The sequence below is a fragment of the Panicum hallii genome, chromosome 6 (assembly GCF_002211085.1).
Source record: "Panicum hallii strain FIL2 chromosome 6, PHallii_v3.1, whole genome shotgun sequence".
Classification (NCBI taxonomy): domain Eukaryota; kingdom Viridiplantae; phylum Streptophyta; class Magnoliopsida; order Poales; family Poaceae; genus Panicum; species Panicum hallii.
In genome coordinates, this window is record NC_038047.1 from 5,914,072 (window position 1) to 5,941,213 (window position 27,142).

The 27,142-nt window shown below is 48.3% G+C and overlaps 1 protein-coding gene across 1 annotated transcript in view; it reads right to left on the reverse strand.

Annotated features, from left to right (window-relative positions):
• LOC112896315 (probable glucan 1,3-beta-glucosidase A) overlaps positions 1-26,020 on the reverse strand; it is a 30,638-nt gene extending 4,618 nt beyond the window's left edge. Inside the window, exons 1-4 of the mRNA XM_025964249.1 lie at positions 25,711-26,020; positions 25,489-25,614; positions 25,166-25,354; positions 24,880-25,038 (exon numbers count right to left, since the gene is read on the reverse strand). Of these exons, the coding sequence (XP_025820034.1) occupies positions 24,880-25,038; positions 25,166-25,354; positions 25,489-25,614; positions 25,711-25,713 (477 nt within the window). The 5' untranslated portion in view covers positions 25,714-26,020. The remainder of the gene's footprint in view (positions 1-24,879; positions 25,039-25,165; positions 25,355-25,488; positions 25,615-25,710) is intronic.
• Positions 26,021-27,142: the final 1,122 nt, after the last annotated feature.

Sequence of the window (27,142 nt, forward strand, 5' to 3'; positions counted from 1 at the left end):
GGCTAAAAAATGACAACTTGAGAAATTACCAAAATGATGATATAAATGATGAAAATTAGATCATGAATTCGAAAACCCCTTTCTTCGGGCTAATTAACCTTGAAAAAATAAGTAGTCGAATACTTAATCCAAATAGTCCACCAAATGACCCCTCAGCTTCAGAATATTCCCAAAAATGACTCTTGAACTTCAGAACAGTAAATTTTCCCCATCCCGCTGGTTATTTAACCCCGCGGCAGCAGTGAGAAAAACTGTGCTTCCAATCTGCATTTTGCCAAGAGCCACAAAAATCCCCAATCAGAGCCACGCGCCGCCGCCATCCCCCCCAAAGAAATCCCCCAACCCTGATCTCCCCGCCCCTCTCCCCGCAGCCCCCGAGCATCTCGTGGCAAGTGAATCGGAGATGGCGCCCAAGAAATCAGAGATCGAAGGGAAAAAGAAGGAGGCGCAGCCGTCGACCGGAGAGTGGACATACGGTAAGGGCTCCCTCACCAATCTGAATAGGCTAGTTTCCGAGGGGTTGCTGCAAGAGAAGAATCTTGTCAACTGGCGCCCCTCTTTCCGTGAACCTTTTTCCATGGAAAATGTTGACGAAATCATCACATTTTACCATTTTGCCGAACGGGGATTGGCCCTCCCCTCTTGTTCTTTCTTCCGTGGCTTTCTTTATTATTACGGGCTTGAGCTCCATCACCTCAACCCGAATTCCATCTGCCATATTTCCATTTTTATCCATTTCTGTGAAGACTTCCGCTTCCTCTTCCGCGTCAAACCCCAGCCTACCTCAAAAAAACTTTCCGTTGTAGGGGGCGCCAGCATTCAACTGCGTTAGTAGGCCGGCGAAAGATACCTCTCATACAAATTCCCCTCCAACCTTCCCGGTTGGAAGAACCATTGGTTCTATACTGAAAATCATGCCCCCCAGCTCCCCGAAAAAACAAATAACCCACCTGTAGTGAGGCCGGAGTGGAATCTTGAACTGTCCAGGGGAGACATGGATCAAGTCGAGGAGCTTTTAGACATCATAGAGGCACACAAGATGATGGGGGTGACCGGCGCTTCCGTTATGTTTTCTTTCTTCAAACGCCGAGTCCAACCGATCCTACAGCGCCACCGACTTGGATTCGAGTACACAGGCTCTGAAGATCCATCTCGCATGTGCGCAGAGGAGCTGTCAGATGACGCCGCCCTCCTCCGAGTCAGGCGAGTGCTGCTGGACGTGGACGACATGCCGTATGTGCCGGAACTGTTTACCGCACGGAATCCACCTAAACCTGTAAGTACTCGACTACTTTTTGTTGAAATCTACCTCCGTTATGCCATCGCTAACTGAGAGCCTTCTGCAGGGACACGCAGAACTATACCGCAGCTACCCGCCACGACCCGATATCCCCCGGCCAGACCACCTCCTCCCCAGCACTGCTGTAGAAGCAAAAAGGGCTCGTATAGCTGCAGCTCAGCGCAGCAGCAAGTCCACAGAGGATGTGAGCCCCCGGGCGGAGGAGGGAGCTGAAGGAGAGGCGAGATGGGACAACTTCTCCGGACCAGCCGTGGAGTTGACCGAAGCTCTGCCACTGGTGCCGCAGGGTCGTCGGGTAGCGCGCAAGCGAAAGGTGCAGGAAATCGAATCTTCCGGGTACTTGCGGTGGCCTTGTTGTATTGCTATATGTTGATATTGTGACATGCTGACAACATCCTCTTGTAGCCCTTCCGCCTCTTCCTCCCTGGCCGAGCCCGAAGAAGAAGAAGGAGCAGCTCCATAGGCCACCGCAGCCGTCACCATCGCTGTGGCGGGTACCGTGCCATTGGCTGGTGAAACCCCACCGCCGGCCACGGAAATGCCACGACAGGCCTTGCGGGTGAAAAGGGCCATCAAGAAGAAATTGACACTGTAAGTTTGCACCTGGTTGCACAATGAACGTTCTAATTTTTCAGCTTATCTGGTGACTGACTCGACTTCATTAGGGCTGCAAGTGCCGTGGACCTCCAGCTGACGCCGGCCTCGACTACCCCAGCCCCTAGGTCTTCGACCCAAGAAGAATCTTCAAGCGCGGGGCCAGTCACGGCAGCTCCAACCCCTGAGCCGTCAACCCCCGAAGGGTCAGCGCCCGCGGAGCCAGCCCCCGAGGCGGACGCGACGCTGCCCGACATGCCGCCTCCCGCTCCAACAAGTCGAAACCGGAGCTGGTGGCAGGAAACAAGTCGAGGCCCCTGATGCCGCTCCAGCAGATGGCACAGGTAAGCATCTGACCGCCCACGGTTAACTGCCAAGGCCCAGGCGCAGTATTCTGAAAAACATGCGCATTTGTAAGTGCCCAGCGTGTACCTCCTGAAGAAGCCGCCGGGACATCAAAGAGTCCCAGAGAAGTGCCGAAAGCCGGGCCCGGAAACAAGGACGTCATCGACACTGAGCTGGTGGATGACCCGAAGCTGACAGCCGAGAACATAAGGGGCTTCAGGAGAGCTTACAAAGAACTGTATGAATTTACCATGGTAAGTCCCAAGTGCTCGTCTGCTTGTAAGCGTTGTCGAATAGTTTTGACTTGATCTTCTCTTTTATGCAGGATGTGATCACTGACTCCCAGAAGAAATCAAAAAAACTGCGGGAAGTTGTAAGTGATCACCAAGAACTTGCTGCTCTGGAAAGACGCGTTGACGACGAGAAGATGAAGAACTTGCATCTCGAGAAAGCCAACTCCGAGCTCCAGTGACAACTCGAGGAACAGAAGAAGGCGCTCGAGGCGTAAAAGAACACGCACCAGGAGCAGCTCAAGGAGCAAAAGAAAACGCACCAAGGTAAGCCATTGCTTCCCTCGAGTACTTGCACTGAACGACTCATCCTGGATTCTGAAAAACTTTCCACCACAGAACTTAGGAGAATCTTAATGTGTAAAGAAGAGCTACTTACTGATGTGAAGAATCTGCTCTATCGCCATACAGATGATGTCGAGAGGTTGCAGAAGGTAATCAGCGACACTGAACAACAGTTCGTCGACTGCCTTCAGCGAATCAAGACGCTGGGCGAGGAGAAAGAACAGCGACAGAAAGAGCTCGAAGACCTCAGGGGGGCCGCCCGGGAGCTGGTGGACATGGTGGATCCACCGGAGGAAGGCGAAGCAAACCCTCGGCCCTTGCTAGAGCGGCTCCGCGAAGCCCCGAAGAAGGTACTTAAATTCCTCTCCGAGGCTCCTGTCGCATGCGTCAGCAACGCCCTCACGATTGTGAAGTCCTTCCTGCCGAACGCGCAGCTGGAAATATTTGCTCAAGGAATGGCAGCGGACTGCACCGAGGATCAGTTCAACAGATACCTCCTAGAAGCCCAACCTGTATCAGAACGTATAGTTCAAAGTGTAGTGCAGGATTAGGGTGTATGAAACAAGTACTCATTCCCTATATAAATGTTTTATTTGATGCCTCTACTTGTGTTTGTGCCATGGCTGAATTGGAATCCAGGCTCAAAGGCTAAGTAGTAGACACTACCCTAGGTGCAGTGACCCGGAAGGTAGTCATAGCTCCAAGCGGTACTCATCTAACAAGTTAGCCGCAACTCGACCGAGCGGGTCTAAACTGTTAGGAAAGAACGCGAGCATCATCGCGGAATTGCCGTGCGTAGGGCAGAAAAACAAAACTACCCCGAGTGCACCGACTCTGGGTGTAGTCGAAGTCGCTCCTTATATGAGCGTGCTCCTTGAGTTAGGTAAGAACCGGACGGACGATTCGAACTCGTTGGGAGCAAACGCGGGCATCACCGCGAATCTGCCGTGTTTATGGCAAAAATGAAACTACCCTGAGTTCATCGACTCGGGATGTAGTCGAGGTGGCTCTTTACGCGAGCCCATCCAACAAGCTAGATATAAACCAGTTGAACGGATCAATTTGTTGGGATAGATGCGGCTACTGTCGCGTGCGACCATCCAAGGTCGCGGCGGAAGTCGAGCTGTAGAAGATATGAGCGGGACGGATGGATACGTCGAAACATGAAATCAATAAGATATAAACGTGGCCGTGGCCTCCGTACAATTCACGACAAGAAGCTGATTTATGTAAATGCTGCCAGTGGCCGTATCCTCCACATGTTCACAGAGAAATTTTCAACCCGAGTCTTGTGGCGCGTAGCCTCCAAACTGATTCGAGGAAAGGAGGCTGTCTAAGCCCCAGGAGATTCAGCTATATCCGGACATCTTCTCATGGGTAAAACTTGCAGGTTCTGGATGTTCCAAGAGTTCGGAACATTTTGACCCTCGGGATATTGTAGTCGTTAAGACCCTGGTCTTGTAACCTGTTTGACGACAATCGTGCCCTCCCACCTTGAATTGAGCTTGTGTAGGCCGGACTCGTCTTGAATGCGATGCAAGACCAAGTCACCGATGCTGAATGACCGCTCCCTCACGCTTCAATCATGATATCGCTGGATCCCCTGCAGGTATCTGGCTGACTGAACAAAAGCGGTGCAGCGAGCCTCTTCGACAGAATTGAGCTCTAATTGCCTCATCTCGTCCGCCTCGCCTTTGCTGTACATTTCAACCCTTGGGGACTTCCACATGATATCGGCCGGTAAGATAGCCTCAGATCCGTATACGAGGAAGAAAGACGTTTGTCCTGTGGCTTTGGACGACTGAGTCCGAAGCCCCCAGATGACATGTGGCAGCTCATGTATCCATTTGCCCCCCTTCTTGTTGTTTTCATCGTAGAGTCTCTTCTTGAGGCCATCGATTATCAAACTGTTCGCCCTTTCGACTTGTCCATTGGCTCTTGGGTGTGCGACCGGGACATATTTAACCTCGATGCATGCATTCTCGCAGAATTCCTAGAACTGGTTGGCTGTGAAATTGGATCCTAAGTCTGTGATGATGGTATTGGGAAAGCCAAAGCGGTGCAAGATATCCGAGATGAAGTCAACAACCCGATCTGGTGTGAGCTTGGCTATCGGCTTGTACTCAATCCACTTGGTAAACTTGTCGATAGCCACCAAAACATGGGTGAAACCGCCTGGCGCCGTTGTGAAGGGCCCAATCATGTCGAGGCTCCAACAAGCAAAGGGCCAGGATGGTGGTATGGTGATGAGGCTGTGGGCAGGAACATGAGTCTGCTTGCCGAAGAATTGACAATTTTGGCACCTGCGCACAAGATCCTCTGCGTCGGATACTGCAGTGGGCCACCAGAAACCAGCCCTATATGCTTTCCCTACCAGCGTTCTTGAAGCTGCGTGGTTACCGCAGACACCCTCGTGGATCTCCCGCAGTATGTCGTAACCCTCTTCCTTTGTGACGCACTTCATGAGAACACCTGACCGAGCGCTGTGCCGATAGAGCTTGCTGTTGACTAGGACAAAACCCTTGCTTCTGCGCATGACGCGTGCCGCCTCTACGCTCCTGGCATCGATTCCTGCTGGTAGCTTTTGATCTCGGATGAAGTCGATAAAAGCCTCTCGCCAGTCCTCTCGCAGCACCATAACCTCTCGATCGGGTTGTTGGGGACCCGCGTCGATGGTTACCTGCGGAGAAGACTTGATGGATGGCTGCTTGAGCTCCTAGATGAAGACTCCCGGCGGGACCTGAGCACGTGTCGACCCCAATTTGGACAAGGTGTCTGCGCCAACATTGTGCTCTCGTAGCACGTAATGAACCTCCAAGCCGGAAAATTTGTTTTCTAGCTTGCGCACTTCCTGCACGTAGGCGTCCATCGTCTCCTTGTTGCAGTCCCACTCTTTATTGACTTGCTGCACAACGAGAAGAGAATCGCCATACACAAGTAGTCGCTTGATCCCTAGTGATATTGCCAAACGAAGCCCATGAAGCAAGGCTTCATACTCGGCTTCATTGTTGGATACCGCCCACATGATCTGAAGGACATACTTCAATTGTTCACCTTGTGGAGAAATAAGCAGAACTCCAATGCCGCCGCCATCGAGCTTGAGGGACCCATCAAAATACATGGTCCAGTGCTCTGGCTTATTGACCGGAGTTGGGACTTGATTCTCCCTCCATTCAGCCATGAAGTCGACTAGAGCTTGAGACTTGATTGCAGTGCGTGGCTTGAAGTCGATTGACAAAGCCCCCAGTTCTACTGTCCACTTTGATATACGCCCCGTGGCATCTTGATTATGAAGAATATCAGCCAACGGGAAATCCGTAATCACAGTGATCTTGTACTCGTCAAAATAATGGCGCGGCTTTCTTGATGCGATTAGAATTGCATATAAAAGCTTTTGAACGGCGGGATATCGTACCTTGAATTCGGAGAGTACCTCACTGATGAAGTAGACAGGCCTCTGCACTCCAAATGCATGGCCTTCCTCGCCTCGCTCAACTACAATAGCACTGCTGACAACATGAGTTGTTACCGTGATGTAGAGTAGTAGATCTTCCTCCGGCAATGGTGCTGTAAGGATCGGAGGTGACTGAAGGTGATGGTTCAGATCTTGCAGGGCCCACTCGGCCTCCTCCGTCCATTGGAACTTATCTTGGCATTTCAGGAGCTTGAAGAAGGGTAGTCCTCTCTCCCCAAGCCGAGAGATGAACCTGTTCAGGGCTACCATACAACCTGTTAGCTTCTGCACATCCTTGATTGTGGCCGGAGCCCCCATGTCAGTGATGGCCGTGATCTTTACAGGGTTGGCTTCAATGCCCCGGTTGCTAACGATGAACCCAAGCAATTTCCCTGAAGTTACTCCAAAAACGCACTTGGTAGGATTGAGTTTCCACCGAAATCTGCGTAGACTACTAAACGTTTCCTCCAAATCTGCAATCAAGTCATGGGAATCCCTGGTCTAGATGACCACATCATCCACATAAGCCTGAACATTCCGGTGCAGCTGATCCGCGAAGTACATCTGGATCGCGCACTGATAGGTTGCTCCTACATTCTTCAACCCGAAGGACATGATTTTGTAGGCATATGTCCCGTACGGAGTGATGAATGATGTCTTGATTTGGTCCTCCTCCTTGAGCGCAATCTGATGATATCCTGAATAACAATCAAGAAAATAAAGAAGGACACAACCAGCCGTCGAATCGACAACTTGGTCAATGCGCGGGAGCCCGAAGTGATCCTTTGGGCAGTGCTTGTTAAGATCAGTGTAGTCGACACACATTCTCCATTCATTGTTCTTTTTCTTTACAAGAACCGGATTAGCTACCCACTCTGGATGGATTACTTCTTTAATGAATCCAGCCACGAGAAGTTTAGCTATCTTCCGTTTGATGGCCTCACGCTTATCGTGAGCAAACCTTCGCAGGCGTTGCTTCTTAGGCACAGCCTTTGGGTGTACATTCAAAGCATGCTCGATCAACTCTCTGGGCACCCCTGGCATATCCGCTGGTTTCCACGTGAATATGTCTCGGTTAGCCTGAAGGAAGCTGACGAGCGCGAGTTCCTATTTGTCACCTAAGCCTGCGCCGATGACAACGGTTTTAGATGAATCTCCCTCCTGGAGCTAGATCATCTTGAGGGCCACATCGTCAGTCGACTGGATGCTCGACTTGCTAACCTTCTTGGAGGGAATCTCCAGCCCGGATTGGGATAGCTGCTGCGCGGCCGCGAGTACTTCTCCGTAAGCATCTGGCACACGAGTAGTCAAGGCGTACTGAATTGCCTCCTGATTGCAGTCATACGACTTCTTCAAGTCGCCTCGGAGAGTAAGAACTCCACTTAACCCTGGCATCTTGAGAAGTAGATAAACGTAATGTGGCACTGCCATAAACTTGGCAAGTGCCGGACGGCCCAAAATTTCATGGTAAGAAGATTCAAAGTTAGCTACTTTGAACTTGATAAACTCAGTGCGGTAGTTCTCCCTCGTGCCGAAGGTGACTGGGAGGACGACCGTACCAAGTGGGTGTGCCGCGTTACCTGGGACAATGCCGTAAAAAGGGGACTTGCTGGGAACCAGCATGTCCTTGAAATCCAGGCCCATCTTCCTCAAAGTGCTGACAAAGATGAGGTTGAGCCCGCTTTCGCCATCGATGAGGACCTTGGTGAGCTTGACCTCCGCCACCACAGGGTCGAGGACCAAGGGGAACTTTCCGGGTTCCGAAAAGCTCATCCATTGGTCATCGCGAGAGAACGAGATGGGGACCTCCGACCAACGGAGTGGTCGTGGTACCACCGGCTCGACGGACATGATCTCCCGGAGAAGCAACTTCTGGTCCCGCCTGGAGCTAAAATCCTCATCTCCCCCAAAGATGACATTGACGACCTTCGAAGCGTCCTGGAACTTCGGGTTGCGCCCTTGGTTGTTGTGGTCGTCATCCTCGGGTTCTTTGTCCGCAGGCTTCTTGTTCTTCTTACCACCACCGGAGTTGCTGAACGTCCTCCGAAGGTGGTAACAGTCAATGGCAGCGTGGTTGGCACCTGGGTGCCATGGGCACTTTTTCTGCAGGAGCTTCTCGAACTCCTCCTGTGTTGTCGACTTCTTGCCCCGCGAAGGACGATCCATAGCCGCGATGATATCATCTGGCTTTCGTTTCCGGGGTGGACCTGAAAAGTCCCGCTGGCCTTTGTCGTTGCGGTTGTCGTTTGGGCGCCTCAGGTTGCTATCTTGACGCCGCGGGAACCACTCCCGCATCTTCTTCTCCTGTTCGGATTAATCGTGCATCATATCATGAAGGCCCGCAACGGTCTTCGGCCTGTTCCGCCCAAAATCTCTGTAGATGCCTGGGTCGGTGATGCCGTTGTAAAAGCAGTCAATGATGTCGTCCTCCGAAATGTTCGCGATGGTGGTGCGAACGTCGAAGAAGCGACATGTGTAGGACCGCAAGAGCTGGTTACGTTCCTGTTTACACTGGGCAAGATCATGACGAGTACCCGCACGAGCGATCGCTCCCTGGAAGTTGTCGATGAAGACCTTCTTGAGTCGCTCCCAGGAGTCGATGGAGTTGCTGCTGAGGCTCTCCAGCTAGGTGAGCGGCGCAGGATCCAAAGCCATCGGAAAGTAGACGACTTTGGTGATGTTCGAGCCCCTGCGACCTCACACTACAGGAAAACAGGACATTTTCGTCGGCCAGAAGCCGACGAAAATAGGCCTAATGCCAACGAAAATAGCCGTTTTCGTCGGCTTCCTGACGAAAATAGGCCGACGAAATAAACTTGACGAAAATATGTTTATTTTCATCGGTTCCGACGAAAATACAGATATTTTCATCGGCCAAACAAGCCGACGAAAATATACTCCTATTTTCGTCGGCCCCTTAAGCCGACGAAAATATATGGCCTATTTTCGTCGGCCACTGACCGACGAAATTGCTGTAATCTATTTTCGTCGGCTGCTTGGCCGGCGAAAATAATGTAGTATATTTTCGTCGGCTTTGTGGCCGACGAAAATACTGGGACCTCCAACAGCAGCTGCAGCTACCTGATGCCCTATATAGGTCCTCCACCAACATACAATCAGATCAGATTTATGAAATACATCAACATCCAATAAATATAATTGAAGAACGAGATACGATATCACATAATGTCGATAACCTCCAAAGCAGTTAATTAACATACATAACATACATATCCATAAGCATAACATATCCAAAGCAAGTTATCCACCGAAGGACTTTCGACACGCTCCCCTGCTAGGCCTACTTAACATACATAACAAACATATCCAAAGCAAGTTATCCACCGAAGTACTTTCCACACGCTCCCCTGCTAGTCCTACATGGCAAGTGCAAGAGTCTACAACGCGAAAACACAAATCAAGGAGGAGGGGTAATGTTATGTCCGCTGCCGCAGTCACCTCCAGAAATGTTACGCGGTGCCGATGCTGGCGTGGACGGGCTGGCAGAAACTCCTCGAGGATGAGTACTCGTCGAACCCTGATTATAGAAAAAGTTAAATCTATTTAGTACGCATTTGTAAGACAAGTTGAGCATTGCTAGTTATACGATATAATTACCACTTGTGGAGACGGTACACGCACAAATGGTACAAAATTCGGCGGTGGAGGAGGAGGCGAAGGAAGAGGTGGCAAATTAAATTGTGAGCCAAGAGTAGCCGCTAGCATTTCCTACAAACCGAAAGTAGATTAAATATCTTATAGCAATGAAAAGTGCATAAAGACTTGAAAAAAATATAAAACTTGCATAGTACCTGAATCTGTCGATGCTGAGCGAAAAAACTTTGCATGTACTCGTGCTGTTGCCTTGCCCACTCCTCTTGCCTCTGCATCGCCTCTTCATGCTACCTTATCTGCTCCTGCATTACAGTTTCCCTTTGACTTTGCCGTTCGTAGCTCCGAGAATTCTGAGTGGACTGGGAACACCTTGCCTCACTCAAAGCACCACTTGTATCAATAACTCCATTCAACATGCTAAACCTGCCATGTTTCTTCCCTCCCCCGCTTGAGTATAATGCACCGACATCCACATCACTCATCCTCCAATCATACTCCTCCCCATGACGTGCCACCATTTCATCGCCATATCTCGCCTTACCATTCAGACAACCAATAATAAGATTATATTGAAATCATCGCTTAATTGAAATCATATTATTTTACTAACCAGAGTCTGCGTGGCATTGTCACTGCAAAGCAAATCTGGCTGTGTAGGATCTGGACCGTGGTGGCCTCGAATGTATGTTTCAATATAGCTTGGTGCCACCCCACTTTGTGCCTCCCGATAAAGAAAAAATTGTGATATTGTAAGTAAGCACATAGTAAATAAATTGAAATAATAAACACGTACCATTCGACGAGCCAAACGAAGATGTCCATCAGCCCCATATCTCTGCGTAACCCGTGGTCCTGCTTGACGATTAGCTCTCTTCATTCTAGATTTTTCCACAAAGCTAGGTGAAGCCCAATAAGCACAAAGTGCTCGCCAAGCATCCGGACACTTTCTCAACCAAGGCAAACCGCTAATATCAGCTTCAAGGTACTCATCCTCTCGAAGATATATCTCAGAAGCACCCAATTTCTTGTTCATGTGTTGCAGCTTTATTTTCTTGTAGTACAAACAAACGCACTGTATACGAGCATTGGACATCATGTCCCTTACCACCTTCATCGCTGCCTTGTCAAACATAGAACGAGCCCTATCTTGTAGGCACTTCTCCTCCTCCTCCGGCAAACGATACCTCTCCTAAAAAGAAAAATTAATTCATTAGTCAACTCATAAATGAATCAAATAGATATTAGTTATACAAGTTAGACAAGTTAAGATAAAAAAGTACCCAGAACTCATTCCAAACTCTCGCTGCCGTCGTGACGCCCTGGTCATCCGATTGCAGCTTATAATGCTCCCACTTCAATGCAGGCTGAAGCACACCTCCAACTGTGACCATTCCTGGGTAGTGAAACCGACAAAGTGTTCCCAATGTTGCATTCACAGGTCTTAACCTAATTTTTCCCTCCCAACAAATATCATCCCACTGTCTGCAATTAGAACATGTTATCCATCATGTTTCTTATTGGAACTATACAATATATTAAATAAAACAATCACAATAATAAAATATATTACTTACCAATCCCCATGTGACCTAATCAGTTGACGATTTGCTGGATTGGTTGCTGCAGGAGTCATCACATTGTTGCCTCTAAATCTAAATGCGGTGCATTAGTTAGCTAGCTCATACAAAATTTTTCATGAAATGATCGTAAGTACCTGAACACAGTTTGTGCAGCAGTATCCTCCTCTTCATCCTCCTCCTCCTCCTCCTCTGCATCTCCATCATCTCCATCCTCGCACTCTTCTCTGTACTCGCACCCATCTCCCTCTCCACTACCTCCATCGCCATCCACGTTCGCGACATATTCTTCCTCATCCACACCCCTACCTTCCTCTTCTTGCTGTTCAAATACAAATATATATTTATTGTTATTAAAAAATAAATTACACATGCAAACTACATATGACTTACTTGCATAGCCTCATCTAGACATCGCTGAAGTGCACTTCTTCGGCTCAGATGAGAACTGCTGCCTCTAAAGAGAGAAGGCCTATCCGAAGATGCGGATCCATCATTCTTCTTTCCCTGACTCCTTGAAGACGAGGATACATCCTTCTTTCCCTTCCCCTTCAGAGCGTGCACAAATGACCTCATCCTAAAAACATAAAATATGGTTAGTTAATATCATATGAAGCAATGGTAAATAAAAGATAACAAGTTTCATAACAAAAATTACCAAATAGAACACTATTAAGAAAAACTACATATAACATCACATTACATGTTAAAATTCCTCGGGGTCATCTTCTTCAGCTACGGGGCCACCATGAGTAGTACCAAGCCGCGTTTCAGACGTTGTGAACATTACTTTACTTGCACGACATGGCCGTTTCTTCTTTCGAACCTCAGAAACTATTACATCACCGGTGTCACCATCTAATCTGTCAAGTGCCATCCCAATATCAACTTCAAAGGCTCCATCACAGTCATTTTCCTGAAATGCTTCAGGAACAGTACGATCAAGCTCACATTCATCGTAACCTTCATCTCCAGGAATAGGCAATCGACCTGGAGGACATACTCTCTGAACAATCCACCATGGTTCCAAACTTTCCAAACGGCATGGATACGACATGTAATAGACCATCTCAACTTGATGTGCAAGGACAAATGGATTGTAACCAGAAAGTCACAATTTGTGGTTCACCTCCACTAAACCAAGTTTTTTATTATGCTTTACCCCAGAACCTAATTTACTATTGAACCAATCACAATAAAATAACACAACTCTTAAATCTTTTGACCCTTTAAACTTCAGCTCCACTATATTCTCAATGATACCGAAATACTCCGTGATAGAACCATCTGAGGCACTCACGGTGGTCACAACTCCACTATTTGTTGTGGCGGCATGTGGATTTTTTGCTTCAAACTTGGTTGAACGGAATCGAAATCCGTTTATGTCATAACAACCATAACTCCTAGCAGTCGTGCTTCCATGTGAAAGCTGTCTTAGATCATCATGGACACTGCTATCCTTCATGCACTACAAGTTTTAAAATTTTGTTAACTCATAACAAGTTATATAAATAAGGTAGTTAGAGTAAGGATGCTTACATGTCTTCTAAACCATGTGACAAAATTTGGACCACCACGTAAACCCTCACGCCGTAAGGTTTCGAGCTGTTTAGCAGTTGGTTGTCGTGCATATCTCCATTGTTCCTGATCAAACAACCTACAGATTCTTTATTTAGCACAAGTACATTGCTAAACGTGCTTCACATATGAGATATATGTCATGGTACTTACACGAAATATTTTTCCATCTCCTCCATATTTGTGTACATATACAACAATGTAGTATTCCATTCTTGTATGCACATTTCATAGACCAAACTAGCACCGACGGCCTTGCTAGTCCACTGAAATAGCTTGAGATTGCTCTTCGGTGTCTCATTCGAGGTGTGGTAGCGCGGTATATGAGCATTAATATTATTTTCTTCTGCAAAATATGTGCTCGTGTAGTGTGAGATCTCCTTAAGATAGAATGCCTCGGCAATGCATCCCTCCACTCGTGTTTTATTTCCAATGGTTGCTTTGAGCTTCTTTAAGTCTCGTTCAACAAAGTACATCCACCTGTATTGTACGGGGCCACCCACCTCAGCTTCATAAGGCAAATGCACTAACAAGTGTTGCATTACATTCATGAAACCTGGGGGAACACCTTCTCCATCTTACATACTAGGACAGGTATTTCCTTACTCAGTTTTCTCATTGTGTTCTTGTTAATTTCTTTTGCACATAATTGCCTGTAGAAAAAACTTAACTCGGCCAACATTGTCCAGATTTCTTCAGGGAGGTACCCACGTAGCATCACAGGCAACAACCTTTCCATGATGATATGGTAATCATGACTTTTCAGACCATTCATTTTCCCAGTTACAATGTTCACCGCTCATTTCAGATTCGCTGCATATCCATCAGAAAATTTAAGGTTCTTCAACCATAAAAGAACTTCTTTCCTCTCCGCAGGCTTAAGATAGTACTTAGCACGTGGCTTCCCCATATGGCCAGCTTGATTGGGTCTCAGATTAAGGGTTGGCCGAACACATATTTCAGCTAAGTCTTGCCGAGCTTTGAAATTATCTTTAGTCTTATCTTTCAAATCAAAAACCATACTAATTATACTTTCTGCAACATTGCGCTCTTGATGCATTACATCTAAATTATGTGGAAGGATCAGAGCAGTAGCATAAGGAAGGCTCCAAATAGCAGCTATATGAGTCCAATTATGCTCCTCTTTGACCCCTTCAAACCCATCATCTGTGGCAATTAACCGACAATGGCTTGCTACAATCTCTTGACCGGTCAAACGCTTGGGTGGACCCTTAGTAACGATTGTGTCCTTGCGAAAGACATCTCGTTGACTCCTGAATGGGTGATCATGAGACAAGAACCGACGATGACAGTCAAAAAAGCAGAATTTGCCACCATATTTCAAACAAAAAGCATCTGTATCACCCATGCATATCGGACAACATAGACGACCGTGCGTGCTCCATCCCGAGAACATTCCATATGCAGGAAAATCATGAATAGACCAAAGAAATGCTACTCGCATATTGAAGTATTCCTTCCGACTGCTGTCATATGTCCTAACTCCATTCCACAAGTCTTGCAGCTCATCAATCAATGGTTCCATGAACATGTTCAAACGCTTACCGGGATTGTCCGGGCCAGGTATAATGAGCGTCAAGAACACATACTCATCTTTCATGCATAATGATGGTGGAAGATTGTATGGAATTGTTATCACTGGCCAACATGAGTAGGGGGCAGCATTTGAGTTAAAGGGAGTGAAGCCATCAGTGGCCAACCCAACACGCACATTCCGAGGGTCACTTGCAAAACTTGGATCATAATGGTCGAGGGCCTTCCAAGCTGTACCATCAGATGGATGGCTCATGCATCCTGTATTATTACGAATTCCCTCTTTATGCCATCTCATATGTTTTGCAGTCTTCAGAGACAGGTACAACCGTTGAAGCCTGGGTTTCAATGGTAGGTACCGTAACACCTTAACGGGCACACTTGTTATCTGCACACTTCCATCCTTTTTCACCACCTTCTTGTATCTGCACTTCTTACAAAACGAACAGTACTTGAGATTTTCATTGTTCTTCCAAAATAACATGCAATTGTTCTCGCACACATGGATTTTTTGATACGGCATCCCTAAACCAGCTAACAGCTTCTTTGAGTAGTAAAAATCTTTCGGGAACTTATGAGGTTTCGGAAGCATGTCCGAAATTAAGTCAACAAGATCATTGTAACAACTTACTGAAAAGTTGTACTTGGACTTTATAGCCATTAACCGTGTCACAGCAGCAAGCTGTGATAAAGTAGTGGCCCCATGTAATGGTTCTTTTGATGATGCAAGCAGACCAAAATATTCCGGTACCTCAGCAGCATTCTCAACCTGTTGGACAAAATCATCCATCATTGCATCTATCCTATCTTCATTCTCCTCAAAGCTATCAACTAGGTTGTATGGCTCCTGCTCCTGTGAATCCCCATGCTCATACCACCTCTTATAGTTCGGCATGAAACCCCACTTGCATAGGTGACGCTCCATATCAATCTTGATTTGACGAGAACAATTCTGACACTTGTTACATGGACACTTTGCCAAACCACCACCAGGAGACAAGGAAAAAACATGATCAACAAAAGCCTGTGTGTTGACCATCCACTCTCGCGTAGGTATTCCGTTACTTGTCCAACCATCATACATCCAACTTCGATCGTCTCTCATTTTCTCAAACTAGCTACTTCATAACGAAAGTGAGAAATATTACTTCATAAACGATACTAAGCAAACAATAATTATCTAGCAAATGTAACACAAATATTTTAAGAGTAATACAGTTTAAGAGTAATACAAATAATTATGTAGTGGACAACAATGCATCACTAAGTTTAATAGTTATTCGGTCAGTTCAAAACTAGCAGCAAAGAGAACGGGCAAGTATACCTGTGGGCCGCGGTGTGCCGCGGGTGCCTGCGGGGGCGGAAGCGGGGCACGGCGTGGGTCCTCAGCGGCGGCGGGGCCGCAAGGCGGCGGCGGCGGCTGCGGGGCCGCGATGCGGCGGAGGCGGCCGCGGGGCAGAGCCGCGCGGGAGCCCGCGGGGCAGAAGGCCGCGCGGGGCGGGCGGCCGCGGGCGGGGCAGCACGTGCCCGGGCGCGCGGGCACGTGCAGGGGCGCAGGGGCGCACGGGCGTGCGGGCGCCGGCAGGGCAAAGGGCTGCTGCGCGCGGGCACAGGCACGGGCAGGGGCGCGCGGGCGCCGGCACGGCAAAGGGCTGCCGCGCGCGGGGGCAGGGCCGCACGGGCACGGGCAGGGGCGCGCGCGGGCAGCCGCGCAGCGCACGGGCACGGGCACGGGCACGCGCAGGCACGGGCACGCGCAGGGGCGCAGGGGCGCGCGGGCGCCGGCACGGCAAAGGGCTGCCGCGCGCGGGGGCAGGGCCGCACGGGCACGGGCAGGGGCGCGAGCGGGCAGCCACGCGGCGCACGGGCACGGGCACGGGCAGGGGCGCAGGGGCGCGCGGGCGCCAGCACGGCAAAGGGCTGCCGCGCGCGGGGGCAGGGCCGCACGGGCACGGGCAGGGGCGCGCGCGGGCAGCCGCGCGGCACACGGGCACGGGCTGGGGCACGCGCGGGCAGGGGCACGGGCAGGGGTGCAGGGGCGCGTGCGGGCAGGGGCGCGCGGGCGCTGGCACGGCAAAGGGCTGCCGCGTGCGGGGGCAGGGCCGCACGGGCACAGGCAGGGGCGCGCGCGGGCAGCCGCGCGGCGCACGGGCACGGGCTGGGGCACGCGCGGGCAGGGGCGCGCGGTGGGCGGCGGGGCGCACGGGGGCGGGCCGGCGGGGCGCGGGGGGCGGCGGCGGAGGCGGGGCCGCAGGGCGGCGAGGGGCGGGCGGTGTGCGGCGGGGCGCACGGGGCGCGAGGGGGGGGGGCGGAGGCTGGGGCCGCGGGGCGGCGCGGGGCGAAGGCGGGTGCCGAGGCGTGGTGCGGGGGGCGGCGGCGGCGGCTGGGGCGGGGGTGGGCCGCGCGGGGCGGCGGCGGCGGCGGGGGCGGGGGCGGGGCCGTGCCCGTGCGGGGCGGCGGCGCGGGGCGGCGGCGGCGGCGGCGGCGGGGGCGGGCCGCGCGGGGCAGCGGCGGGGGGCGGTGGCGGCGGCGGGGGTGGGGGCGGGCCGCGCGGGGCGGCGGTGCGGGCGGCGGCGGCGGCGGGGGCGGGCGGGCACGAGGTCGGGCTGGGGAGCGAGAGGAAGAAAGGTGCGAGTGTGGGGGTACTGCGCGCGGTAGTTAGGGTAACTCTATTTTCGTCGGCCAGGTATGCCGATGAAAATAGGGTCCGTTATTTTCGTCGGCCCGGATAGGCCAACGAAAAACATGTCTATATTTTCGTCGGCCAGTTTTAGCCGACGAAAATGGGTCCTGTTTTTCGTCGGCTATGCTTTTGCCGACGAAAATAGATAAATGTTTTCGTCAGCCTCTGTTTGCCGACGAAAATAACTGGTAATTTCGTCGGTCTGTCTCGGCCAACGAAACAAATCGATTATTTTCGTCGGCCACCTATTAGGCCGACGAAATTAAATGTGTCCGACGAAAATGTCCTGTTTTCCTGTAGTGTCAATGGTCGTGGAGTAACAATGGAGCCACTGCCGAGGGGCCTGCTTGTCATCGTACTTGGTGATGCCGATCGGCTTGAAGCCCTCAGGGTACTTATAGCTGCTGAATCGCGCAGAGAAAGATGGAAAACGATCACTGCAATTAGTCCCTTCGATCTCGACTTCTTCACGTACCTTATGCTTGGAGGAGATCACAGTCCGCACATCGCGGCCTTCATTAATGTGCTAGCGCAAGTCTTCTGTAGGAGACCGATGATTGGCCTGTCGCGGGTTACCCCCCAAAGGTGGCTGTTGCCTCCCGCCACGGGCCTGACTCCCGCGAGCGTTGTTGTGTTGCTGGGCTGAAGTCGAGGGCGATCGCCAGCCGTTCGTCTGTGAGCCTGGCTCCGACTCTCACCCACGCGCTCCTCCCTGATGGTGGAAGCTGGATTTTGCTGATCCAGCTGGATCCAGGCCCTCTGTGCGTAAAGAAGTGCTTGACGCATGTCCGGATCGTGGCTGCGCTCAAGGATGGTCGTAACCCTAGCAATATTAGCCACCGAGGTCCTGAAACCTCGTTCGCTTACGGCGACAAACTCAGGGTCAAGCTCGCGATACATAGATCGCCTACGCTCGTTGGCCCTCCTTCGCCGAATTGCGCGGGCCCTGTTCCTGGCCCTCCGCGCCTCGCGATCGGCGTCGTTCTCTTCACCAACGTTGGTAGTGGCCTCATCTTCGGAGACCGCTTCGAAGTCGACGATGGGAAAACCACCATCATCCTCGCCTTCTTCCGCCATTAGCACCTGGCGGGAGGTAAGCTCGTGAGAGCTCGCGTCGACTAGTTCAGTCGACCCCTCCGCCGCGGTAGCCAACGGCCTGCCCTCTTGAAAGGGCAGGGGCTCGAGGTGAGCCACAAGTCGACCCTCAGCCTCGAGTAGATCGGAGAGCGCCATGCCCCTCCAATGTACAATGCGCCCCTCCGGCATGGAGGTGATCACCAGATCACTGGCGCCAAAACAACCCGAAGCCTCCCGACACGCGGTGGCTTCAGGCCTTCCGTCCTGGAGCAGAAAGTCCAGGTCCTTCTCTAGCATGGAAAGGAACCCAGAGACGTTGGCCTCCTAGAGATCAGTGGCCGGATTGCGTGAACCGAATCCTGGAGATCGGTTACGCAAATCTTTAGATTGAAACGAGTCCAACCCAAGGGAAGTTGCCACAACACTGGATGAAGTCGAGCCTGGAGCAGACTCCACCCCGATCTTTGTCGCAGAAGCGCAGGTCGTCAAGTCGTCAAGATCGTCGACGAACTTGTCGAGGTCGCTGCGGAGATCCGCAGCGGAAGTCTTTGGCTTCATGTTGACGAGGAATCGCCGAAAATCGCCCAAACCATCTGCGATGCAGACCCACGAGCCAAAAATGAATGTCGTGCCCTGAGAGGGAATTGACCTGGTGAATTTGAAAGACGCCATCGAGCTCGCTGGTGGATCTTCGACGCGTGCCCCTACCTGGCGCGCCAGCTGTCGGTGTTTAATCGGCTGCCCACCGAGGGATATACCCAAGGTGGTAGGTTTTTGGGTGAGGGGACGCCGAGATCAGGAACTCGAAGGTACAAGGAACACAAAGCTTAGATAGGTTCGGGCCGCCAGGTGCGTAATACCCTACGTCCTGTAGTGGTTTGTATTGCCTTAAGTGTAGAATGATCTTGAGATCGTGTTTTGGGAGGGGTCCCTATCCTCCCTTATATATCCGAGAGGCCAGGGTTACAAAGATACTAACCAACCCCAGCTAAGGAATCGTATCAGAACATATCTCGGGTAGATTCCCTCTGTATCGGTTAGCTCTATCTCCTATTAAACGGGATAAATAAGAGATAAGACGGACTTAATCTCTTAAACTACGCTATGTACACAGCTCCGTAGCCCCGGGTCTGACACCGAGGTATTCCCAAAGAGCTCAAGGAATTTCCTATCATGTGGGCTATTGGCTCCATTTTTGGGGTCACTAGTACGGTGGATATGAAGTTTACCATGCGCTATGGGAGGCCAAGAATGAAGGTGGCTGTGATAAACACTGACCTCATTCCTGAGTTTGTGGACATAGTGATTGGTGATTTTGTCTACGAACTTCAGCTCCGGGTGGAGGAGGGAGATGAAAATAACCCTTACCAATTAACATTGATGAGCAGCCAAAAGAAGATGGAGACAAAGATAAAGAGAAGAATTCAGAAGAGGCAAACAAAGAAAATGATGCAAAAAATACTCGAGATGCTCACCCAAGGGAAAAAGAATTAGGAAAAGAAGGGAATGCTACTGGTAAGGGTAGTGCACCAAGTGCCATGATGACTGCTGCAGCTACTGCCCTTCCTAGCTGTGCAGATCCCAACAAAGATCGTCATATAGTGGTTTTGAAGCCTACTGGAACTGCAGACAGCACTAGAGCGTGGGTGGCTGAGTCGTTTTATGGGCAGACAGCCCATGACGGTACTCCAAAAAATCATCCAGCAACTCCAACTCGAAAGAGTGAAAGAAACATGATGCTAGCAGACCAAGACTCAATTGAGAGAGCATCTCAGCTTAAAGCCCGCAAGAACCTGGAGGTCTCTAATAATCAAGGTACTGAGCATATCAATTCCTTCCTTTCTTTTTCAGATGATGTAGTGATTAAGAATATTAATAAGGTGGGGATTTCTTTAAGCTCTTCGGTATCTAGAACATGTTATTCTGTTAGAAACCTTAAGAACATTGAACATAGTAGGCTACAGGTTACTCCTCTTGTGAATAACTCTCTCGAAAATAAGCTAGCTTCGTCTCTAGATTGTGAGGGGGACACAAATGATGAAATGAATATCCTCGCTTTGAACCAATTCTGTGGCGATGTAGTAGATGGTCGAAGTGAGGGGGAAGGCAGTGATCTATGTGATCTACAGGCTGTTCCCAGGAAGAAAAAAATAATGCAAAACAAAAGAAAGGTAGCAAGAACGGTTCACAACAAAAAAAGGATAACCAATGAAAGGAATTTTTTGGAATTGTAACGGGTTAGGAGACCCAAAAAATACAAGTTTATTTCAGATGTTGTTAGTGAGAAAAGCTTAGATTTTTTTGCCTTATCAAAAACTGGAAGGAAGGATTGCTCGCAAAATTTCCTCAAAAACCTTTGTGGGGGGAGCACTTTTTGTGGCACTGTAAAGCTCCTCATGGTAGATCTGGTGGCATGTTAGTGGGAGTTAATCTCCTAATGTTCGATATTGGGGAAATTGAGGAAGGTGACTTTTTTGTCAAATTTAAAGTGAGAAACAAACAGGATGGCTTCCAATGGGTGCTAGTGTCTGTGTATGGGGCAGCACATCAGCAGTACAAAGAGGCATTTGTAACAGAGCTTGTCCAGTTATGTACTAAAGAAACCTTACCTATTTTAATAGGTGGTGACTTTAATATTATACGTGGACCACATGAGAAGAATAATGCTAACTATAGTGAGAGGTGGCCTTTCTTTTTTAATGAAATAATAGATGCCTTCAATCTAAGAGAATTGGAACTTTCAGGGCAACAATTCATGGGCAAATAAGCTTCAAGTTCCAACATTCGAAAAGCTAGATAGGATCTTATCTTGCACCGAATGGGAGCTGAAGTTTCCGCATACCACAGTTCAAGCACTAACTAGAGAGATCTCTGACCACACTCCGTTGTTCCTGAACACGGGTGAAGCAGCGTCAGTTAACAACCAACCACTATTCCAATTTGAACTAGGCTGGTTGTTGCGTGATAGCTTTTTTATATGGTAAAAGAGATCTGGCTAAGTGTGCAACAGGGCAATACGCCCTTAGAGAAGTGGCAGGCAAAAATCAGACGCCTACGGCAATATTTGAGGGGGTGGGCCAAAAATATTAGTGGTGCATACAAAAAAGAAAAAAAGATCGCTCTTGAATAAATTGGATGAGTAAGATAAAAAGGCAGAAACAACACCTTCAGACGGCAATGAGCTAAATCTTAAACATGCCCTAAACAATAGATTAGCTGAGCTTTTAAGGGAAGAGGAACTAAAATGGTATCAAAGGGCAAAAGTAAAAGACTTATTGGAGGGAGACGCGAACACAAAATACTTCCAGTTAGTGGCAAGTGGAAAGCATAGGAAGACTCGTATTTTTCAATTGGAACAGGAGGAAGGTCTAATATGTGGTGATATTGAACTTAAAAAATATATCACCAAATATTATAAAAAGTTGTTCGGACCACCGGACAACAACTTTGTGTCTATGGACGAGTCGTTCTGTGATGATATTCCTCAAGTATCACCACAGGAAAATGAGCTTCTAGTTGCAACCTTTTCTGAAAGTGAGGTAAAAGAGGCTATTTTTCAAATGAAAAATAATACTGCTCCCAGTCCAGATGGTTTCCCGCCAGAGTTCTATCAAGTCTTCTGGAACATGTTAAAAGGAGACTTAATGGCTCTGTTTGAGGAATTCCATAGAGCCTCATTGCCACTTCACTCACTCAGCTTTGGAACAATTATCTTACTACCTAAACGTACTGATGCAAAGCAAATTCAGCAATATAGACCTATCTGTTTGTTGAATGTTAGCTTCAAAATTTTCACCAAGGTAGCCACTAATAGGATTGTGAAGGTTGCCCAAAGAATCATTAAACCAACTCAGACAGCTTTTTTGCCTGGAAGAAACATTATGGAGGGTGCGGTCATACTCCATGAAACAATACATGAGCTTCACACAAAAAAACAAAATGGAGTAATTTTTAAGATAGACTTTGAAAAGGCGTATGACAAGGTTAAGTGGAATTTTTTGCAGCAAACTCTTAGAATGAAAGGAGTTGACCCAAAGTGGTGCAATGGGTTAAATTTTTCGTAGAAGGAGGTAATGTGGGGATAAAGGTGAATGATCAAGTGGGATCGTACTTTCAAACTAAAAAGGGTCCTAGGCATGGTGATCCACTATGTCCCATACTCTTTAACATTGTTGTGGATATGTTGGCAATCATTATGGCTAGAGCCAAAGAGGATGATCAAGTGAAAGGGGTTGTACCAAACTTAATTGATGGCGGGTTGTATATCCTTCAATATGCAGTTGATACAATTATTTTTATGGATCATGATATTGAACATGCAAAGAATCTGAAACTACTTCTTTGTGCTTTTGAACAATTATCTGGTCTTAAAATTAGTTTTCACGAAAGTGAAATATTCTTCTTTGGGGATGCAAGAGAACATGAATATCAATATTCGCAACTATTTGGTTGCAAAATCTGTTCTTATCCCTTTCATTAAATGGGGATCCCCATGCATTATAGAAAGTTGTCAAACAAGGATTGGAAGGCAATAGAGGATAGAATAGAAAAAAGATTAAGTGGATGGAAAGGAAAACTCCTATCTGTAGGGGGCCGTTTGGTCCTAATAAATTTTGTTCTCTCTAGTCTACCAATGTTTATGCTCTCTTTTTTTGAGGTCCCAAGGGGAATCCTCAAAAAAATTGAATACTATAGGTCAAGATTCTTCTGGCAGAATGACGGGCATAAAAAGAAATATAGGTTGGTCAAATGGAACATTCTCTGCCAACCAAAAGAACAAGCAGGATTAGGGATACAAAATTTAGACATACCAAACAAATGCCTTCTAAGCAAGTGGCTTTATAAATTGTGTAATGAAGAGGGTTTATGGCAAGAATTTCTTAGAAACAAATACTTGAAGAACAGAACTTTAAGCCAAACAAGTAAAAAAGCGGGGGATTCACATTTTTGGTCGAGCCTGATGGGTGTAAAAGACCAATTCCTAAATCTAGGAAGGTTCAAGCTGGTTAGTGGTAACCAAATCAGATTTTGGGAAGACAAATGGTTAGGAAACCAGAAGCTGAAAGACAAGTTCCCTAATTTATTTAATATAGTACGGAGAAAACATGCAACCGTCGCAGAAGTTCGAACCCACTTAATATCTCCTTCCACTTACTTAGTTCGAACCCACTTAATATCTCCTTCCACTTAATATCTCCTTCAGAAGAGCTTTAGTTGAGGATAACTTAACCAAGTGGTATACCCTTGTTGCAAGTCTTGTACATATTAATCTAAATGAGGGGATGGATTTATTTATGTGGAATATGCATAAAAGTGGGGCATTCACAGTTAATTTAATGTATAGGCACCTAGTCATTAACGGTTTGAAAGCTACGCAAGAAATTTGGCATATGAAGATTCCTCTTAAAATAAAAATATTTATGTGGTATCTAAAAAGAGGGGTCATCCTAACAAAAGACAATTTAGCTAGAAGGAATTGGAATGGGAATAAAGCTTGCTGTTTTTTAGTAAGCCAGAAACTATCCAATACCTCTTTGTTGAATGTCATTATACAAAATTTCTATGTCATGCAATTCATCTTGTATTAGGTATACCACCACTAGTAAATATAGAACACTTGTTTAATAACTGGTCTAAACAGGGAGGGCACAAGCACAATACAATGTTACTGACGGGAGCCGCAGCTATATGCTGGTCATTTTGGCTCACAAGAAATGATACTTTTTTGCATGTGCTTTTCAGGGGAACACATTGGTCCCAGTTGTGGGCTCTGTTGCAGCACATTGATGACCGAAGGAAGCGGCTAGTCGAAACATGCCAGCTTCTAGAGTCTTCAGCTATGCGGTTCTTCGCGTCCCATTGATGGCCCTTCATTTTGCGTATTGTCTTTAATTTTAAACACAATATGGTTTAAACTCTGAGCGTGTGATTGTAATAATTGTGGACGCCTCTCTCTGGAGGGGTTTGAAGCCGGAACCTTTTCCATTATCTAAAAGTATTCTGACCAATAATTAAGGTCCACCTAGCAACTCAAGTCCTTTTGCTAGCAATTTATAGCAGAGAGAGAAACCTTAAAATTATATTGCTCATCGTTTGTCGCTGTATAGCATATCTGCCACTTACTCCGTATTATCCATTATTGTATATGCAGGGGGAGGAATCTACGCGTACGCCAAGCCGCGGCAATCAAATTATTAAGACCTTCTGGTCAAACAATCAGCAGGCAGCTAGGAGCATTTTTAGGAGACGGGGCTATCTGCAACTTAATTTAGGCCGTGTTTGGATCATGTAGGACTAAACTTTAGTTCAGATAAAATTTTAGGTGACTAAATTTTACTCCATATTTATTTGGATCATCGACTAAATTTTAGTCCATATTTATTTAGATCATCTAATAAAAAATTAATGGTCTAAACCTTAGTTGAGATGGAACTAAACTTTAGTTGAGGTGGAACTAAAATTAATCCTACCTATTTGGATCATCTAATGAACTAAAATTTAGTCCATAAACCCGAATGGGACCTTACCCTAAGCACCGCCGCAGCTTTGCCCGTGCCGTAGCCGTTGCAGATCTGGAACTCGCCGTGCATGTCTCCGACGTTGGTCATCGCGAAGACCGACGGGTCGTCGTCGCCCCAGCTAGTGCTCTCACCGTGGTCCGCCGTCACCGAGTGGTCTCTCTTCACCTGCCATTTGTACGTTAGCTTGAATAAATAAATTGAGCAGCGGAGACATGGGCACGCAGTCACGCGCATGGTCATCTCGCTCGTCCTAGACGAGAGCAATAATGCCAGCATCAGCCTGTCAGCTCACCTGCAGGAAGCGGCCGTTGGGCGCCCTGATCCGGACCCTATTCTTGTCACCGGCGTTGCGCACGATCTGGAACGTCTCCGCGGGCCCCGGCGTGGCAGCTGTCGCCAAGACCGCCCCGTTGCGCCACACGCTGATGAACTGCTGGTTGAACACCCTGAAGTTGAAGGTCGTCTCGTCGATCCTCCACACCTGCGTGCACCAACATATAAGCACAGCAATCGCAGGCTCACACGAACAAGCTAAATGACTCGAGAGAGCTGCTAGTAGCTGATGATGATGAGATAATAATACATATCATCCAGCGGGAGATGCGTCGTTCAGACCTTGAACGTTGCGTAGGAGCCGTTGAGCTGGCTATCCGGCACCGCGACGACAGCCGCACCGCCACCCCGCTCCGCGGTGAGGTTGGCGTTCCACGCCAGCGACCTGAACTGCAGGCTCGAGCCGTCCTGCCGAACCAAAGAAACATCGGCAAGACAGCAAGGATGTAAAAAACAATCGCTCTGGGGCGTGCGCTCGAGAAGCATGGTCGTCGCCTGATTTACCATGAGGTCCTTGTTGGGGATGCCGTCGAAGAGGGAGGGCAGGATCCAGCCCTCGGTCACCAGCCACCCGCCGAGGCTCACCGCTCGGACGGGGAGCCCAGGATGAGAGGGGCCTGACGTGCTCTTGCCATGGGCGAGGGAGCAGAGCCCACCACAAACCAAAGCCGCTCCAAGAAGAGGCGACGGCTACTACTGCCATGGCCGCTGGTCATCTTTGGATCTCTGTGTCACTTACTCACTACTGGTGATTCTTACCAGGGTCAGGAGTAGAGTGAAGAAGAGAGCCTCCTTGGACTGGGTTGTGCCCCCTCGTGCCTATAAGCACACGACGACGAGACGGCAGTTGGCAGAGGAGGCAGCAGCGGCGTGGACAACGTTGTTTGGGCTCAGCAACTTGAGTTAGTTTATATTAGTGAGCCGTGGCAACCGCGAAGACCACATGACCTATTGTTATTGTTAGTATTTGTTATGGTCATAGGTAAATCCACAAGCGCACATATATCATTCTAGCATTTAACTCGTAAATATTTAGAGTATCATTATTTGTTTTTCCACATGTAAGAGGGCAGTGAAAAATATTACTAAGTTTATGATTATATGTTAATTAAATAACCAAAATTCAAGCAGGGGTAAGTGATAAAATAAGGGAGGTAGTGTGACACATAAGAACAATCAAACTCAAATAAGTTTTGTATGTCATTTATTTTTTAATATACTTGCTAAGTATCGACCATAAGTGTACTCACACTTGCTAAAACCGCTGCTCGAAAAGAAAGTTGCTGTGAAGTTTTTTAAAAATGTTGCTGAGTTCTAGACGTACGCAACCCCCGGTCGATTTCCTATGAAGTGTCGAGCTGTTGTTTCCAAGATAAAGCTATGTATCTATGATAGGCTTTTAGTTGTTGTCTCTTTTCGTGACACTGTTGCTTATTATTCCATTATGATGTCAATATATATATGGAACTTGATCCTAGCATACATATAATTATGCATTCATTTTTTTAAAAACCGAGTGTGACAGAGTGGTATCAGAGCTGTATCGACCGTATGATGTGAGCTAAGATAGCAATTGTCATTTTCTAAGTTCTAATTTGAGATAAAAATAGTGCTTACCTCATCCTTGACCTATCTGAAGAATATTTCTTACTCCTTGCCTATTTTTCTCCTCCTTGATAAGGCTCTTGTGGTATTTGACCGAGGTCATTTGCTTCTCCTTGTCTTGGTATTGCGTAGCCCTCAAACCTTGCCTATCTATTCATATCTCCGTGATAACTGCTTGCTCTTGACTAAACATCTCCTCATTGATGATTCCTTGACCTCTCTATTAATTCAGCTCCTTGTAATGAATGGCTTTGCCTACCTCATCTCACCCCTACTTGTTTTGATACTATTGATCCCTCATTCCTTGTTTATTTTATCCTTAAATTTTCAT